At 37.6% G+C, this 19,568-nt stretch overlaps 3 protein-coding genes across 4 annotated transcripts; 1 reads left to right on the top strand and 2 right to left on the bottom strand.

The window, feature by feature from the left end:
* Positions 1–764: 764 nt before the first annotated feature.
* Positions 765–1,826, bottom strand: LOC121999763. Its single transcript, XM_042554401.1, has one exon. The coding sequence runs from the start codon at positions 1,824–1,826 to the stop codon at positions 765–767; it is 1,062 nt and encodes a 353-aa protein (XP_042410335.1).
* Positions 1,827–6,662: 4,836 nt separating this feature from the next.
* On the top strand, positions 6,663–12,374 carry LOC122002802 (squamosa promoter-binding-like protein 15). Of its 2 annotated transcripts, none has more exons than XM_042558138.1 (11): positions 6,663–6,924; positions 7,082–7,821; positions 8,089–8,279; positions 8,365–9,209; positions 9,291–9,365; positions 9,434–9,541; positions 9,617–9,734; positions 9,822–9,957; positions 10,040–10,184; positions 10,300–10,899; positions 11,048–12,374. In XM_042558138.1, exons 2-11 carry the CDS (start codon positions 7,196–7,198, stop codon positions 11,456–11,458), a joined length of 3,255 nt encoding a protein of 1,084 aa, XP_042414072.1. In that variant the 5' UTR covers positions 6,663–6,924; positions 7,082–7,195; the 3' UTR covers positions 11,459–12,374. The 2 variants fall into 2 exon arrangements, with proteins under 2 accessions (XP_042414072.1, XP_042414074.1); XM_042558140.1 differs by having other exon boundaries at positions 8,089–8,228.
* A 2,475-nt stretch (positions 12,375–14,849) lies between these two features.
* Positions 14,850–18,441, bottom strand: LOC122002803 (protein Iojap, chloroplastic-like). The gene is made up of 5 exons (XM_042558141.1): positions 18,060–18,441; positions 17,781–17,910; positions 16,587–16,725; positions 16,328–16,416; positions 14,850–15,170 (listed from the first exon to the last, which is right to left on the bottom strand). The coding sequence occupies exons 1-5, from the start codon at positions 18,231–18,233 to the stop codon at positions 15,049–15,051; spliced, it is 654 nt and encodes a 217-aa protein (XP_042414075.1). The 5' UTR covers positions 18,234–18,441; the 3' UTR covers positions 14,850–15,048.
* Between the last annotated feature and the right edge of the window lie 1,127 nt (positions 18,442–19,568).

A 19,568-nucleotide genomic window follows, 5' to 3' on the forward strand; every position in this document is an offset into this window, starting at 1 on the left:
TAAATAAATAAAAAAATGACGAAGGCACCTCTAATACATTGGAGGCGCCTCGAGTCATGCTCAAACGAGTCTACAACGGAAGGTCCGTGTCTATATATATATATATATATATATATATATATATATATATATATATGATGAAATGATATTAGAATGAAAATGGCAGAGTTGATTACTTCCGATAAACCATGCTAATACTAACCACCCTATTGCATGCATAAGTTTTATCTATAGTATTTTATTCGATTTTTACAAGTTACTTGTGACTCAAACTCGAACTGAATTTTATTTAAATTCAAATATCACATATATATATTTTTTAAACATGAACTCAATTATCAATACTTTTATACTATTCAGTTTGATTTTTACACTCCTAATACTAAATCCATGGCATTACCATCTTAATGCTACACAAGAGCAATAAGAGAATCCGAGTTTAAATTCTAAATGAGATAAATATCCTAGAGATCGACTTCTAAATATGCATTTCAAATTTATCAAGAATTAATCGGATGAAACCCATATCAACTTTCCTATGATCGAACTACTGATTACTCAAAGAGATCGTTGTAACATCAAGAAGCAGGCAGCCGACGCAGGCAGGTTAGGAGTAACAGCCAGCAATAGCATTGCATTATTTTGGTAGTAGACGTGAAGCATTCACAAGAAGAAGACAAACAAACAAACAAACAAACAGAGAGAGAGACCATGAAGAGATCAGTCTTGCTAACCTTCATCCAACAGCAGAGTCGTTGCAAGCCTCAAGTCCTTGCAGTGGGGATCGTCGCTGACGGCTTCTTTGGCTCCTCCGCCGAGAAGCTCTCAGGCTTCCCCGTGCTCCTCGATGGCTTGCCGTTGCCTCTCTGCTCCTCCTTGCGTGCTGCTGCAGAAGCTGCCGGAGTGAACTTCCGAGCTCCGACTTCCGCCCTAAGATCCTCCAAGGCCCTCTTCAGAAGAATGCTATCGGACCGCAGGGCCTCCACGTCCCCGCGCAGCAGGGCGCGGGCGCTGGCATCTGTATCCTCGGTGGTGGCGACTGGCTTCTTCCTCTCCGTATGCGCGTCAGCCGTCGAGCGCTCTATCGTGATCTTGCTCAACGACAGAAGCGGGAGCTTGCTCAGCGAGATCATCGGGCCTTTGGGATCGTCGAGCGCGGAGCGGAGCTCCGGCGGCACTCTAAGTCCCCACTTGAACCGGACGGCGGCGCGTTTGGGCAGGCGGAGGATGCTCCTCGAGCTGACCTCGAAGCCGGAGAGGAGCCCGTCGATCCCGCCGCCTCGGCCGGTCGCGAGAGTGGATATGTCGATTGGGCCGCCGCTGAGCTTCTTTCCGGAGCCGATCGGCTCGTGAGCGTGGAATTGTACGAACTCGGGGTTTTTCTCATCGCAGAAGGCCGAGACCTTAACCTCCACGGCCGGAGGGGACTCGGCGGAGACGTTGACAGGCGCGGCGGCATCCACAACTTTTTTGATGGAGAAGTCGCCGAAATTGGGCTTGAGGCGAAGGGAGAAGTCGGGGCGGCCGCTCTGGAGACCGAACTCAGCGGACATCACGAGGGGGGAGTTTCCGGAGGGGGAGCCTAGGGTTCCGGTTCCGGTCTTGAGGACGAGGAAAAAGGGCTTTCGGTAATCGTTGGGACGGTAAGAGAGGCGGAGGGAAGGACCCACGCGGAAGGAGGTGGCGATGTCGAAGCGGACATCTTGGAAGGCGTCGCCAGCGCCGACGGCGAAGCCGGAGAGGAAAGGGAGGCCGAGGACGGCGATGGGGATCTTGGCCCGCACCAGCGGCGGCGCCTCCTCCCGGAACTTGATCGAAGCCTTCATCGACGAATCGGAGGAGGCGATTGATCGGAGCCTTCGTCGACGCGACGGAGGGGTCGATTCGAACGCTTCTTGGCCGAGCAGCACGGATCAGGATTTACTATTTTAAGGGGGTAATTAAAAGACGCTGAGGCCAATATTAGCCTCCCGCACGAACAACTTACCGGAACGTCTACCTCACTATCACTGGTCCGGACAGGATCGGGGCCCGCTTCCTTGCCCATTACTGGTTGATTGGGTTGGAATTGGATTTTGGACGCCAAGCTGGTTTGGTCGAATCGGATTCTCGGCGTAAACGGATCCGTTTCAGTTCAGATCCATTTATATGAAGACTTGATATTTTCACTTGAATATTCAAAATATATATAAAGGGGACAAATATGTCTTCCAGAGAAGGTCTCCACGTTTAGTATTCATTTAGGCTTGATCGAAAAATGTGGTTTAATTTTTTTTTAACAAATTAAATATTAATTTTTTTTAAAAAATATTTTTATATAATTTAATTTTCATATTTTTAATATAAAATTATTAATTAAAATTTTATTTTCATAATAACCTAATTCAGAGAAATATAAATTTTACGATATTAAATAAAATATTATTATCAGATATAATACACCTCAAGTAGATAATAGATAATAAAACAGAGAAAACAATTCTTAAAAAAGGAATAAAATTTTAAAAATAAGAAAAATGAAATAGGATAACAATAAAAAAAAAAAAAGCATGAGCTCAACATATTATCATTGGCAAAGCAAAAAAAAAATGTATAAAATGACGAAATTAAATATCATCTTTAGAAAATAAAAATCACAATGAGACTAAATCAATCATTATCATTTATCAAGAACTAAATAGAAGACTTTTTAAGCACTGAGAAAAAGAAAAAAATAAATCATATTTTTTATTATCTAAACCAGAACAATTACAAATAATAGAATGAAGACAAAGGTCGAATAACATTTGAATTTAATCAAGTAAGGAGCATCATAAACTTATTCTTTTTCATTTTCTTAAAAAATATATATAAAAATATATTTAATATATTAAAAATAATGATCCTAATTTTTAAAGAATGAGATTGCATAATCTTTTATTATGTGTGAGTTTATTTTTTTAATTTTTTTTTTAAATATATTTAATACATTAAAAATAATGGGCTCCAATAAAAATTGGGCCCTAGGCATAGGCCTTAACGGCTTATGCCTAAAGCCGGTCATCATGATCCTAAAAAGAATTCGAATTCGTACTAAATGGATACTGTTATACACATCTACTTGTCTCCTAAAGATATTTAATGGCGAGGCCCGTGCTTGTCTAAATGTTAGTCATACTTGAGATAAAACTCAAAAAAAGATCAAAAGTTATCGATTGTACAATTAAAGAAGTATAATTGAGCATCTGAGTTAGGGACTCTAAACAATCACTCACTTTGAGATTCACAAAAAGGGATAGGGGCCACATGGAAAGGAATATTCGATCACTTGCCATTGCCACCTCAAAACTACACTTCCTTTCAAGTTCTTTCTCCACTCCGACATAACCTTCTTTGATTGATCCATCGAATTTTCATGTTGCTAACTCCCACTCCATTGACTATTGCCACTAAAATCAAATCTATCAATCCCTACCGACTTCGAAAAAGTTGGTCGCACACCTCGACTGGCCTCAAGCTCAAGCCACTTTGCCCCAAGTTCCGATAGTCGTAAAGCTAAGCTAATTTGACTCCATCCAAGCTTCCCAAATTGAAGTTCAAACCAACGAGAGTGATAACCGATGGATAGAGTTTTATATTCGTTGCAAATTTACAAATAACATATTAATTATATATTATCATTATTGTTATAATATTATATTGCCAAGTGTCTTTTTTTTCATAAAAACATTTTATTTTATTTCCAAAATAATTAATTTTTATTGTTTGATAAAGGAATTGACTTGAGCAATTATATAAGTGAATGGATTCTATATGTTGGCCACATGTGTTTGTTTTTTTGATGTGACACTACAAGTCAAATTGTCACTGTTGAGGAATAACTTTTACTTTTTTGCATCATAATTTTTTCCACTATTGATAACTTATATTGATAATTAAATTTAATTTTTTAGGGATTATGTTTTATTTAAAGAATTTTTATGGGATGGTCAATTTTCATTTAGAATTTGTTAATATTTTACAAGAAGAGAAACAAAAAATTTTAGTAAAAAGAATACAAAGAATGGTTTTGAATAATATAATTTCTTTCGAATAATTTGTATACATGATAAATAGAATAAAAATAGACAATTATGATTAAAACTATTGTCTGGGAAAAATATAAACAATTATTGTTTTTATGGCTTATTATCTTTTATAAAAAAATCTTTAACAAAATAATTTTTTTTTAATTAGAAAAGTTGACTATTAAATAGGGATGGTATAATTCAATTTTCATCAAAACTCAAGTTAAATTTGTTTTTTTGAAATTTGTTATGGTTGTGTTGTGCCATGAAGTGTACCTCCAAAAGAAACAAATTTTAATGGATATCATATTTTGAAAGAGATTTCTTTGAGTTGACACTTCAACTAACTAGAACATGTTTAAATTGCTTTGGACTAAATTAATTCGGGATGCGACGAACGACTTTTCCTCACTCAACAATTAATTTCTCAAGTTATTCATCTCACTGGAGAAAAATATCTTATAGTATACATTAACTCCTATGATACTTTTGGTACATCATCTTAAAATAATCACACCAAATAGAAAATCTAGTTATGATTAGAACTAAACTTTTGTATCTTCCTTCGTAAATCCATAATCATACTAATTCAAATAGAAGACTTGAATAAGTTTAAATAAATTATGTTTCACAACTACATAATATATTTCTAGAAATAAAAATAATATACACAAGTGATCATTCTAATCCCATGTTCAATCTTTTATGATACAAGATTATCTCAAACTTTTATCCCATCAATGTGCTTCATATATGTCCCTTGTAATCTTAATTTTCGATGTCCTATATTAGTCATCATATGAGAGGTTCATAGGATGAGCAAGAGTGAACTTATACATTATTTTGATAAGGCTATAGATTATGTTTCTATTATGTTCAAAGGATGTTCATATATTTTTATAATAATATGATATTTTTACTTTGGGCCTACATCATTTTAAATTCATAATCTTTTCTAAATCTATCTAATATTAAGACTTTGATTGAATCTCAACCGTTTCCATATTACACTATCCCTCCCTAAACATATTGGATAATAATTTATTATATAAGGTGCTCTTGATTATAATTTGTTGACTAAGGTAAATTAAAAAATAATAATTTGTTTTAAATTTGTAGTAGTTAGGATCTAACTTAGGAATAAGAATATTTTTGAAATAATAAATATGATGAAATGTTGTTTTATTTATTTATTTTATATAAAAAAATAGTCCAATTCTATATAAATCAAAAGGGTATATTTTCAGATACAAATAAAACGAGGGTGCTTGCTGATATATTCATAAAATTTAATATTATTTAATTGCGCTCTGGTGTCCGCGTGCAGATCGGACGTTGACTGCGACGCGCTGGAAGAAACGGACGAGAAGCAGAAGGACGGCTGTCGCTCGCCGGCTACAGAGACTATCGTACGGTACGGGCGAATCGGACGGCTCCGATTTGACTATCTTTTCGGGTTGCGGTCGTACGGACCCGTTTACGAGGCCGTAACGGCAATTATTACGGTAATAATTATTCGTAATTACTCCCCTCGGAATACTAAAACGTTTTCCCTTGTCTCGTGACTCGCCCACCGTCCCAGCCAATCGTAAGGCTACACCGGTACGACAACGCCGTGGGGCACACGTTTGGTGAGTTTTGTGTGACTAGTTTCGCGGCCGGCAATTACTTCTCTTTGTTTTTTTTCTTTTACGAAAAGTTTTATAACGCCCCTCGAAAATTATTTAATGCGAGTCCAATCCCCAAACTAGAGTAAAATTATGTTATCTATTTTTTTTCGCCTCATAAGATAATCTTTATTTTTGGGTGAAATTTTCAAAAAAAAAAACTCCATTCTTTATTTTTATTTTTGAAAAGTCAAAGCATCTCTATTCCATTGTCATCCAATACAATTCAATACTACTATCCTAATCTAAATCTTAATAAAATATTATAATAATTACAAAATCATAACTACTAAAATATTTAATTTGTATAATTTATATTAGTAAATATAATTTTATAATTGTTACAATGTAAATGATAAAAATTTATACTATAATAGTTATAAAATTGAATTCGTAGTTACTATAATGCAAATTTAATTATTTAATATTTATATTATAATAATTATAAAACATAATTACTATAAAATTATCTATGATTAAATAATAATATAATAGAACAGTTAGATATTTATATAATAGTTATAAAATTAAATTCGTAGTTACTATAATGTAAATTTAACTTATTTATTTAATACTTATATTATAATAGTTATAAAATTAAATTCGTAGTTATTATAATGTAAATTTAATTTATTTATTTAATATTTATATTATAGTAGTTGTAAAATCATAAATATTATTTAATTATGTATGATTAAATAATAATATAATATAACAGTTAGTTATTTATACATGATTGGATAATAAAGATGTCCTTTTAATTAAAAAAAATTAAAATGGGAGGTTCATTTTATTTATTTTTGGATTTTAAATAAAATTGAAGTAAGTGGTTTTGTAGTAGGCAAAATTGAGGGGCTAATTAGTAAAAGTGAATTCCGGAGGTCACATCGAAATAATGCCACGCAGTTGGCTTTTTCTTTCCGTGCAGTTCTTATATCTTGCCCTCGCTCTTAGTGTCTTATTACGTTCCCTGCCACGCCGCCGCTTCCTGGTGGCAAGAGCGGGGGGAGAGAGAGAGAGAGAGAGAGAGAGAGAGAGAGAAGAAGAGTTCCAACCAGAGAGAGAAGGGAGAGCGAACTTAGTCGTCCGGATCTGTTCTTCCCTGCGATCCTGTGCGCAGCTACTTCGTTTCGGGGTGAGAGAGAACGAGTTCAAGCTTACGATCTGTTCGTTCGTCCGACTATGTTGGCCTTGAGAAGCGTGAGAGTTGGGTAAGTAGAACAGGTTCTTTCCTATGTTTTTGATTGGTTTTTGAGGGAATTTTGAAGGTTTGATTTTGCTTGTTTTTTATTTCCATGGTTTGGTTTGAAAAAGCTGTCTCCTTTATTATTCTTGACGGATTATTGGGTTTGCTTCGTGCTTTTGTAGATTGGAATATGCGGAAGAATGGATCGGAGGTAGACGGTAGTGTTTTGACGAAAAAGGTGGTGTTTTTTTTTGGAGCGATCGAGGGGGACTTAGGGTTCGTTTCGTCCGGCAGCAATGGAGGGAGAGGTCGGTGCACAGGTTGCTCCTCCTATCTTCTTTCACCACCACCAGGCCCTTCCCGTTTCCCTCCGTGACGCTCCTCTTCTCGCGAAGAAGCGAGACTTTCCATGGAAAAGTTCCGTTTTTCAGCACAACCGACTGCCGGAGAACCAGGAGCACACGATGAGCGCTTCTGTTGCGAATCCCGTTAGTAATTGGAATCCCAATATGTGGAATTGGGACAGCGTGCAGTTCACACCCACGCCTGCGTCCGACACCGCGGACGTCATCTGCCTGGGATCTCAGTCATCTTCCGCGGCCGCTGCTATTGTCGATCAGAAGAAAGGGGACGAGAGCTCGTTACTTGTAAGAAGTATGGAAGAGGACGATGAAAGGCTAGTGCTGAAGCTTGGAGGCGGAGGATGCTTGGCAGAGGAGCCTGCTGCAAGGCCTAACAAGCGGGTCCGGTCTGGCTCACCGGGGTGCAGCAACTACCCGATGTGTCAGGTTGATGATTGCCGCACGGATCTGTCGAGCGCCAAGGATTACCACAGGCGCCATAAGGTGTGTGAGGTGCACAGCAAGACTGCCAAGGCCCTTGTTGGGAACCAGATGCAGAGATTCTGCCAACAGTGCAGCAGGTAATTCCTACCACCTCAAAATCTTACTCTACAGTTTCCAGTTAGCATTAACCAGTTAAATTTCTGCTGCTACAGGTTTCCTTTTGAGATTTTTTGAAATATATGCTGTAAATCTGCCATGATATGCTTGGTGCTACAACTTAATCTTCATGGCTAGAAATAACAGGCTTATTTGCAATCGTAGATTTGCTGTGTTTAAGTCATATATATCAATCAATTTTCTGAAAAAACTTGAATCTTTCTGATCTGTAAGATTATGTTATTCAGATTCCATCCTCTTTCTGCGTTTGATGAGGGAAAGAGAAGCTGTAGAAGGCGGCTTGCAGGTCACAATCGGCGCAGAAGGAAGACACAACCAGAAGTTGCTTCTCCTATGCTGCAGCCTATGAACCAAGAAAATTCAGCAAGTGGGCATCTGGATATTGTTAACTTGTTGTCTATGCTTGCACGCTTGGAAGGCATGCTGTCTTTCTCGAAAGGGGTGCTAATATTTTGCTCTGTGATTTCCTTCTTTTGCTTCATGTGTTACTACTGTGAATGCAGGTAACTCTCAAGACAAACAGACAAACATCCCTCTGTTTGAAAGGGACCGACTTGTCCAGTTTATCAGTAAATTAAGCGCTTCAAATAGTGGAAACCCTTCTGCCAGATCTTTGGAGCCTGGAGGTTTTGATTTGAACGTATCTCAAGATGCACCACTAGTCTCAATTGAGAAGTCGATTAAGGAGATTGGGGAGATAAATTCTCCATCCGCCACCACTAAGCTACTGACAGTTTTATCGGCAGCAATAGCAGCTACTACTGCTGCTGCCCCTGCAACTGTTTCCCAAAGGAGCAGCCAAAGTAGTGGCAATGATAAGGCTAAGGTTCAAAATGCTGAACCCTCTGGTGATGCTAATTCTCACAATAAATCAACCCATATGCTTCCGTCAGTTGGTGTCTTGCCAGACAACCTCATCAGCAAATCTACAGTCGGTGCATGTCACCAGATAGTTCAGCAAACCCGTCAGAGCTTACCTTTGCAACTTTTTGGACCTGTTGAGTATGATAATCCTCCTGAACTTGGTTCTGCAATTAAATATTTATCATCTGAAAGTAGCAACCCTTTGGAAGAGAGATCTCCATCATCTTCTCCACCTGTTACAAAGAAGTTGTTCCCTCTGCATTCAACATTGGAAGGAACAAAGTATGCACAAGCACTAGAATGTAGGGAAGAAAATGCAACTGTCGAACTGAGTAGTATTAATGGTGGAAGTGCGCCACTTGAGCTATTTAGAGTGTCAGAAATGCAAACAGAAAATGCTACTGCCCAGAGACTACCATCTCGAGGTGGTTACAAATCCTCTGGTTCAGATCACTCCCCATCTAGTTCCAACTCTGATGCTCAGGTAACATGCAATCGATTGCCGATTGCCTTTCAGAACATTTTTTTGCATCTTATTTGCTTATTACACCTTATGACTAAACAGGATCGGACTGGACGGATAATTTTCAAGCTTTTTGGCAAGGATCCAAGTAGTTTCCCTGATACACTACGTTCTCAGGTTTGGTATTTTCTAGAATTTTCTTTTACCAACAACTCGTGTACTACTTACATTTCCCATTGTTACAGGTATTTAATTGGCTCTCACACAGCCCTTCAGATATGGAGAGTTACATCAGGCCTGGTTGCATAGTCTTATCTATCTACTTATCAATGCCATCAGTTGCATGGGAAGAAGTCAGTGCCGTATTTTTCAATTTTTCTAACTTTTAGTTTGGTGTGGAGTATACTGGAAAGTTGTTGGTTTTGCAGTTTGAAGATGATCTTCTTGAACGTGTTGTGTCACTAGTTCAATTTCCTGAAACTGATTTCTGGCGAAATGGAAGGTTTTTACTTCGGACAAATCGACAGTTAGTGTCACACAAGGACGGTATGATTTTTCATTATTACTGTTAGGCAACACATTGCTGCAATTATCTTCTCAAGTAGATAATCATATCATACCTATCTATTGCAGCGAAGATCCGCATATCTAGGACTTGGAAGGCATGGAGTGCACCGGAGTTGACATCTGTGTCACCAGTTGCTGTTGTAGTTGGGCAGAAAACATCCCTTCTTCTGAAAGGTCGCAATTTGACTGTTCCTGGAACCAAGTGAGTTGAGCGCTGCAACGTTTGATAAGAAATGTTTGTACGAGCTCACCTATATTGCTCATATATTTCTTGCATTCAATAGGATTCATTGCACTTATATGGGTAAATACATGTCAAAAGAAATTCTCTGCTCAACATATCCTGGCACCATATATGATGATTCTTGCGTTGAGAGGTTTGACTTCCCAGGAGGATCTCCTGAGGGATTTAGTCGATGTTTCATTGAGGTAACTACGTTAATGTGGAATCAACTTGTCAAATTCAGTAGCTTCCCCTCTTTCTAGTTGCATTTAAATCTAGAACCCCCACTACTCTGAACTGATATTTGAATTACATGACCAGGTGGAAAATGGTTTCAAGGGGAACAGCTTTCCCGTCATTATTGCCAATGTTAGCATTTGTCAGGAGTTGAGAACCCTTGAAGCAGATTTTGAAGATGCTCTCCTATCAGATGGCATCACAGAGGAACAAGTTAGTAATAGTCCCCGTTACAGGTCAAAGGAGGATAGTCTGCATTTCCTAAATGAGCTTGGATGGCTGTTTCAAAGGACACAAAAATCATCCAGTCTCTCCTTTTCTAATTTCTCAAGTTCCCGGTTGAAGTACCTTCTGACCTTTTCAGTCGAACGTGATTGGTGCACTCTTATTCAAGCTCTTTTGGATATTCTTGTGGAAAGAAGCTTAAATGATGATGCGTTAAAACAGGAGTCACTAGAACTTCTTTCAGAAATTGACCTATTGAGCCGAGCAGTTAAGAGAAAGTGCAGAAAAATGGTAGACCTTCTCATCCAGTATTATGTGACTCAAGGGAAAGATGCAACGAAGGTGTATCTTTTCTCTCCAAGCATGGCTGGCCCTGGTGGGATTACCCCATTGCATATGGCTGCATCTATGCAGGACTCAGAGGATTTGGTTGATGCACTCACTAATGATCCGCAAGAAGTAAGCTCCTCCTAAATCTTACTACCTACCATTCTTAGAATGCAAAGGTTCTAGCTGCTTTTTCTCTAATAAATGTATACTTCCATGTCTACTATTTTTAAAACCTTACTGGCATTTTCTCTAATCTGTCGGTCTCTGGTTTTGGTAGATCGGGTTGAAGTGCTGGACTTCGTTACTCGACGAGAATGATCGGTCCCCCTATATGTATTCATTGCTGAGGAACAATATTTCCTATAACAATCTGATATTCAGGAAGCTTGGTGACAGGACAAATGGCCAATTGACAATTCCAGTAAGAGATGGAGCAGTGGTAGGAGTATCAATCACACAGGGTGCCCAAACTGTGACATCGATTTCGTGCGCTCAATGTGCCATGATCGGGGCTAGACAGCTTAGGCGATCCCCCCGAACCAAGGGGCTTCTTCAGCGGCCTTATGTCCACTCAATGCTTGCAATAGCTGCCGTCTGCGTCTGCGTTTGCTTGTGCTTCCGAGGTTTACCACAGATTGGATCAGTAGAGCCATTCAAGTGGGAGAATCTAGACTTCGGCCCAAGGTAGCTGCCTAAGAGTTAATTGTACAAATTCAAAGAGACTAAATATCAGTCAAAGTATAATCCTTGCACGAGGCACCTTTAACCCTGCTCAACTCCTTCAATGCCCTTGTGGGTTCAGCAACAGGCAGGGGCAAAGAGGAGCAATGCAAAGCCTCGTTTGAGCATTTCCCGTGTAACCCAAGGAGGGAATTTTGGTAAGAAGAAATGCAAAATAAAGGCTCCCCCAGACTTGATGTGTGAATAAAGGAGCACAGAATGATGGCCTTTGTGGATCTATATCCTTTCTCTTTTTTCTCACAAGTTGGTAATTGTTGTTTTTGGAGACTTCACCAGTGAAACAAGTCCATGGATTGTATCAGCAACAGATGAATCAACAGATGGGCACTGATTATTCTTTGCTTTAGCTTTCTGAAAGCATTTATCTGGTGACACAGCAGGAGCTGAGCTGGTGGGCAACTGATACACTTAACATCTCTATCTCCTTTTGCATCTTTGTGTGGATGAGTGCTGTGCTGTGCTGCTTTGCCCTGGGACTTATCTGTTGGTCAGTTGATCATTGGTGGCATTAGAAAGTTGGTGGATTGGGGGGAAGAGAGAACATGTGTAGGGCCATGGCCATGGCTCTTGAGATCGTCAATGGTTGGGGGTACAAGTGCTCACCATGCTTTTTTCACGTTTTGTTCCTTTGCAAAAGAAATAAATGTTCAATGGAGAAGAGGGAGAATTGGTGTTGCATAGTGAGAGGAGAGTGAAAAGAAAGGTAAGAATTCATTGCTAATATTAAATGACAATGACAAAGTGAGGTTTTATTGTGTCATTTCTTCACTTTGTACCTTTTTGTTGTTGAAAACTCAACGAGAGTAGTCTTGTTGTACATCTTGTGCACTTTTTTTATAATTATATTATCTTCATTTTCGAAAGGAACTTGGCACAACGGTAAAGAATAAAATAAAGAGTATATGTTAGTTTTAGGTCAAATGTAGTTGATATGAAGAATAAAGATTTGAATTGCTAGGTGTGCTTGCTTTTTAGTTAACTGATCGATCCACTTCATATGAATTTGGAGTAGTCGCTCTCATGGCATAGTCGAGTTAGTATTCGGATGGTAGAATTGACACACGAATTTGGAGTATTTCAAATGAAATGAGTGGAATCCGGATGAAGTGAGAGCGGTTCATCCACTTCAAATAAACTTAAAGAGATTCATTTAAGATCAAATAAATTTGAAATAATTCAATTTTTATTCATTTGAATTTGTTGAATAATTTTACAAAAAGATGTAATCTACGGCCTCCATGACTATCTCACACCATTAGAGAAAGTAAATCAGAAACTCGAAACTAACCATCATATGAGGATAATTTCTCGATTTGAATCTTTTGAATAATGTGACAACATTATTCAAAGGTTCAATAAGAACTATGAACCGTGTGCAATTTAGACGAAGATAATTCTCTAATTTAAAACTCTTTCACCCTCTCAAATAGTTGAATCAGTTCGAGTTCAACTTTTACTTTGTAAAATGACGAGTACATTTTAGATCTTCGAAACTACTTTATTGTTGTTTTAACAATTAATAACAAAATTTTCTTCAAGAATCATAAGTCATTAATTGAAAAGGTAATCAAACATAAGAGTAAATAATTAATCATGTTCTTATTTTGTTCTCGATCGTTTAGATTAAAGTACATATTAAATTCGTTAAGTATGAAACACTATATAATTACATAATAATTCATGCATATCGATGGCGAAACAACGGCAAAACCAAAAGCTGACTTGAATCCCAAGCCATTGCCATTGTTCTTTTCTTGTCGATGGATGAGATTCTTGCAAACGCAGCGGAATGCCTTCTGCAAGAGCTCACGTGACAACCGTAATCTCTCGTCAGATAGAAAGAAAAGAAGAGAAGAAGGCTTATGAACTCAACATGACCCAAATATCTTTAGTCTTCTTGTACAAGTCAAGCCCGATATAAACCATTTATTTTTGAGCTTGTAAGGATATCCATAATCTACTTCCATTATAATATTCACCATCTCATCAAAAGCATAAGGTCTACTGTCACATACTTATTATAACAACATATTTATTTCATCATACATTACTTTTAACATTAACACTCATTATTTATACATCGCACAGTCCACTCAATTATCTTAAAATTATATTATATTAAATAAATATATTTTAAAATATTAAAATTATTATTATTTTAATAATAATCTTACTTTTTTAAAAATAATTTTACTATTTTTAAAAAATAATATTAATTTTTTAATATTCTTATAAGTTGTTTGTAGAATTCAAAAAATTTATAAAAAATGTCTTACTATTTTCATTCATTTCAGATAGACAATAAGATTGTAAGAACTTAAAAAAAATAGATGGGAAAAATATTTAGAGAATAAAATTGGAGAGAGTATTGAGTTAGAATGAAAATATATGTACACATTGATGGATATTTATAGATGAAATTTCAAATTAATCATTAAAAAATTAACTGTTTTATTCAATTTTTAATTTTAAAAGTTATAATCTTTTAATAAATAAATTTTTTTTAAAAAATACAAATATTAGGTGGGCCGCCCCACCTTGATTAATGACATTAACACTAAAGAAGTGTTATAACACCCATCTACTATGGATGCTCTAATCCATTAATAGTCTATCAATATTAACAACCCGTGTTAATGAGTTTTATTCATGTAATCCACATTCAATAATTTAAACTCATACTTAACAATGCATTACATCACTTCAATGAGTTTAATCCTTAATGATAATGATGTGTGACATTAATATATAAGTCCATCTAATCCTTCAGTATCCAAACGAATTAGTCATTCGTAATCATCCCTAATTTCTTAAAAAATTAACCTAATGATTTTACTAAACATGAAATCGCCTCAAATAGACATTCGCGATGCTTTAGTGATATCCGCTTGATATTATCTAAAATTTGAAAAAATATATAGTGATAATTTAAAATTAGTACATCTGTTTTTATTAAACTAATGCATTTTAAAATATTAAATCATTTGCATCCCCAATCTTATTAAGGTCTCAAAGTATGATGCAAAAGGTTACTTACAACTATATATGTAATTAATCATAACCTTCTTCATTAGACATATACGATATAGATCAAATCAAATTCATTCATTCAGTCTTAATTTAGGTTTAGTCTGGTTCAAACCAAATAATCCTTCGATCTAAAGGTCACAAGTTCGACCTTTTGTAAAGTAGGATAAGACTAGTACAATAGACTCTTTGTCAAGAATCGCATTGGGGGAAGTTTCATACACCAAATTGCCTATTAATCAATATTATTCGACGCTGAAATAGTTATTTGACTATACAGATGCTATAACCTAGCAATGGTGTGAGAAGGATTTGATGGCAAACTGGCAAGCATGTTAATTTAACGAAACACATGGAGTGATGAATTGTTCTATAACTCATGAGATTCACAATGCTAAAATGAGTCTCTTCTGGAGGAGACTAAAGCATATCCCAATGTTGAAAATTTTCAGCTAAACTCAATGGATTCAAAGACTACTAGATAGTCATCTGTAAGAGATGGAAAATGCATCAGTTTCGGAATGGGGATTGGTTGTCGAAAGGCAGTTCGATAGATGTGGCATTTCCATAAAACTCTTCCAAGTTGTAGAAAGCTCGCTGCTGGGGAAGAAATATGTGAACTACTACATCACCTGAAGGTTTAATGAGAAAACAGGTAAGCAAAAAAGAAACCTTTTCATCAAGAAAACAACTAAACATTGGTTAAGATAACATAAATGACATAAAATTTCAAGACAGTCTACACGATTTAATCCTCCTATATTTGTTCCATAAGAATTAAGCCACCTTTGGTTTAATCTCTTTTATTTTTTACATGGTATCAGAGTCATTACGGATTCTCACACATGACCCTCTATCTCTCGTACCTTTCTACTTCCTCTTTTGTATCCTTCATACTACGTCTCCACATAATCCAATGAAGCTCCACCTAGTCTTTGGTCGTAGTGCATGTCACCCACGACTTCATGCTCTGTCATAACACCTCACATTATCCACCATGGCATCCTGCTTCATCGCAACACCTTCCGTCACCGACTGTGACTACCTACTCTACTGTGCACCGCTAATAGCGATCTATACCAACCAATATGCGCCCTGAGAACATCTCGACTCCTGTCATACAAATCGTTAAAGGGGGCCATCTCTCATCCCACTTGAGCAGAGAATTAAGCAATGTCAAACCATCCAAAGTGTCTCTCGTTATTGTCCGCTCATCAATCATCCAGGCAAAGAACCGGCCAGAGTGCTTTCGATGTTGCTTGCTTAGTACCATGTTGTTAGAAGTTTCCAGGATTATATTTTCGCTAAGAGTTTTTTTTTTTTTCATCTACAACAGAGAACCCTTCAGCTGCAATCTATTTCTTCAAATGAACACCAGACAAATAGCTTAAACTAACTTTATTAAATTACAACATAAATTCAAGCTTATCTCAACCAAAACGCCTTGAGTATATGGAGATGTTAAATAAAATTTTGACTGAGTCTACAACTTAATCCTCCTTGATTTAGTCTATACGACTTAATCCATTGTTGATTAGCCTCTTGTATTAATCAAATCTGTATAGAATTTATTCGTGTTGCTTGTACCATAACATATTTATTCATTTTTCTATTTGTAATACAATCTTTCATTTTCCTACAATACAAATTGTATCTAAAGTAGATCAAGTAAAATAATTCAGAAAATAAATTCAGATGCAGAATGGAGTTAAAGACGTAAAAGAATAGATTTTTTTCAAGGCCCATCGAATGATGAATCACATAAGATCAGTCAGTGCAACAGACTTACCAAAGTCTAGTAAAGTCCACGAGTTGGGCTTCGTATCACCAGAGGCAATTTTGTCAAATTGCTTCTCAGCCGTGTCTCGTATCCTTGACCTAAATTACATAACACCAAAAAAATGGCTTAAGCACATCAGTAGATACGATATACATCAGTTGATTTACTTAGATGACACACTTTTTGTTCTTTGATGAGCAAAATGTAGAGTGTGAAAACTAGATGAGACAGAATGTTGCAAATACTCTATAAGGAAAAAGATATGTACCCAATTGCGTCAATTTGTGGACAAGAAAATGCTGTAACAATGATAAAGAATCGAGTCCAATAGACCAGCGGCTTCACGAAGAGAACACGAATATCAGCAGCTTTTACATCATTGGCAACCTTAGCTAGAGTCACAGCAACTGAAGAAGTGGTATTCGTTTGAGTCATTGACAAATCATCTACACACTTGAGGTAAAATACAATTTCACACAAGTGCGACAACTGAATCTGCTATAACTTGTTCCTGGTTTGAGATAGGTTCATTATCTTAACATGGAAAGTAACATGTGCTGCAGGCTGTAATGTAGGTGCTACTTGGAGTTGGTCACATGTTTTCTTTGCCATCAATGGCACTTAACAAGAGCATCTAAATACAATTTTAGCAAAATTAAGTAAAATTTGAAGAAAATGTAGTTGAAAAGACCAAAATTGCAAAAATTTCTACAGAAAAAAACTATTGACTGATTAGCTAATGAAGCCTGTGGCATATCTTAACTACTATAACTGGAGTCAATTTACCCAACATAGAATTTGGAATGCATCAAGTCAATGCATAAAAGATATTAAAGAACAGATTTCTGAATCGATTACATTCATATCTTTCAGAGAATAGGTGGTGCAATGACTAATGGTTGCAAACCTCTAAATCATATTGATGCACTTCAGATGTGGATATTTTGAATGATATCTCTTAATATTCAACTGTGCTTTGCTAATTTAACTGTAACTGTACATCTTATGCTTTATAATTTCTTTTTTCATAATTTCATTGCATCCAATTAGAAAGAAAAAATAGCTCTGCCAATACATGAGTGCAAAAACACTTCAGCTTCACCTAACCTAACAACTAATTAGTCTAAGATCAACATAGAGAATATCAATGTGATCTAAAATAATAGCAAATACGGCCTAATAATTACTAAGGATAGCTAGAACAATCTATTATTGAGATGAATCAAACTAGGAGAATAGCAAAATCCAACATTATAAAAAAGTTGAAAGACTGAACCACCAAGAAACACCAACATGAAGCATCTAACAAACTTCCTGTTATGAAACACGATGATCCTAGTCTTTGTCAACTTAAACATCCGAGTCAACTGTGCTATGATCTCTTGTGTTTTTCGCAATGTGTGAAAAACTCAAAGATAAGCTACAACTGGCTCAAAGAAAAGTAGAATGAGATGGGATTTACAGGACAAGCTTTCAGCATCATCATCAGCCTCCGAAATTGGGCGCTTTTGGTCGGTGCTTCTATATACCACCTTTCCATACTTCTTGAACAAATCATCGAACATGTCGTCTGTGTCACCTCCGTTCACTCCCTGCAGGAGAACGCACAAGGGATCAACCAAAATTGGCAAGATACAGGAACAATCTTTCACCTTGAGGACTAAAAAAAGAGAAAGATCACTCCTTTGGCTCGTTTCGACGAGGGATGAAAAGTATAAGAGAGTAGAAAAAAGGGGCGTACTTGATCGGGATGCTTCTGACAATGAATGGTATGGAGAGAGAAAGGAAACTGTCGGTTGAGTTTGAGGTTAGGGCATCGCCTCCTTGTTGTCACCGCCGGCGCCGCCCTCAACGAGTCGAGGGCAGGGAGCTGATGGAGCTGTGCGGAGGAAGGGAGCGATGCTAATGCCTGCATACTATGCCGTATTCGATGGCCGACTTCCAATTGATCGGAAGAGTGGAGGAGGAGGAGCAGACGCCGGCGACGCCAGCGACGGCGGAGGCGGCGGAGATCTAGGAGAATGACAGAGGAGACGGCGAGTTCACGGATAGATAAAGAGGATAAGCGAAAGCGTTTAAAATATCTCGAAGTTAGAAAATACGGGGGACTGGGAAGTTCGCAAATCTAGGATCATATATCTTGAGAATAATGAAAGACATTTCCGGTTTACCCTCCGATATTCAACTAATTAAATATAAAAATTATTTATAGCCACTTGTCCGCACTCTCTTTTCATTGATGGAAAGTAAATATCTCTTTTCCTCTACTTGTCTATTTATACAACCCATTTTTTTTAAAAAAAAATAATTACTAAAATATAAATGTAAATTTACATAAATCTAAATAATTTAGGTTTTACAATAGATTTCGATTAAAATTCATTGATTATTCTTAAAAAATTCAAATGCACTCATTTTAAATCCTGTGAATTTCTGAAGTACTAAAGAGTCCAAGTGTGCTCTCATTTACTATGTTCGAGCTTCCCTAATAGCGCCAAGAAAAATAGTCTTCAGTTAGAACGCTTTGGCACGGTCCTGGTTCTTGTTGACCTGATCTGAGAGCAGGCTAGAACCAAATTAGGTCTAGTCTTCTCATATTAGGCCTACAATGTTCCTTGATCAGAACCTATTCTTTCATATGATTACTGATCCGGTGGTAAGGATCGGGGGCCCACATAGGAAGGGGTCAACGACACGGGAGAGTCAAAGTCTCGGCCGATCGGGGGAAGTCACCTGGCCGACCGACTGGAGTAAATCCCGGGCCGGCGCGAAGATAGCTCGATCTCGAGTCGAGCTTCCGACGCTCACGAGTTTCCCTTATAGAGGAACCGTTGTGCCGAGCGGCCGATCCGCTCGGCCGAACTACAGATCAACCAGCTCGTACTCCCGTCCGAGTATGTGACCGAGTGGCCTTCTCGCCCAGTCCGATGCGCATACACACCCGAGCGCCTTGGAGGCCGAGCAACCATCCCGTCCGGCCCAGTAAGAGACAAAAGACTTAGAAAAGGACAAAAAGGGCAGCTAGTGATATCATTCTTGAGACACCTGCCGCCGACAAGCAGCATGGTCGGCGGTCGGGCCGTACCAAGGATCGTACGGTGGAAGTTTCCACTATCATAGCAGAGATATGCTCGGACGGTTGCGGTATGGCGTCAGACACGCTTTTCTGACACAACCGTTCTGAGGTATGCTTCGAGAAGCGTGCATATCTCGAGAAGCGTGCACGCGCCTCTCCGGGGTCCTATATAAG

This window comes from Zingiber officinale, chromosome 7A (assembly GCF_018446385.1).
Source record: "Zingiber officinale cultivar Zhangliang chromosome 7A, Zo_v1.1, whole genome shotgun sequence".
NCBI classification, from domain to species: Eukaryota; Viridiplantae; Streptophyta; class Magnoliopsida; order Zingiberales; family Zingiberaceae; genus Zingiber; species Zingiber officinale.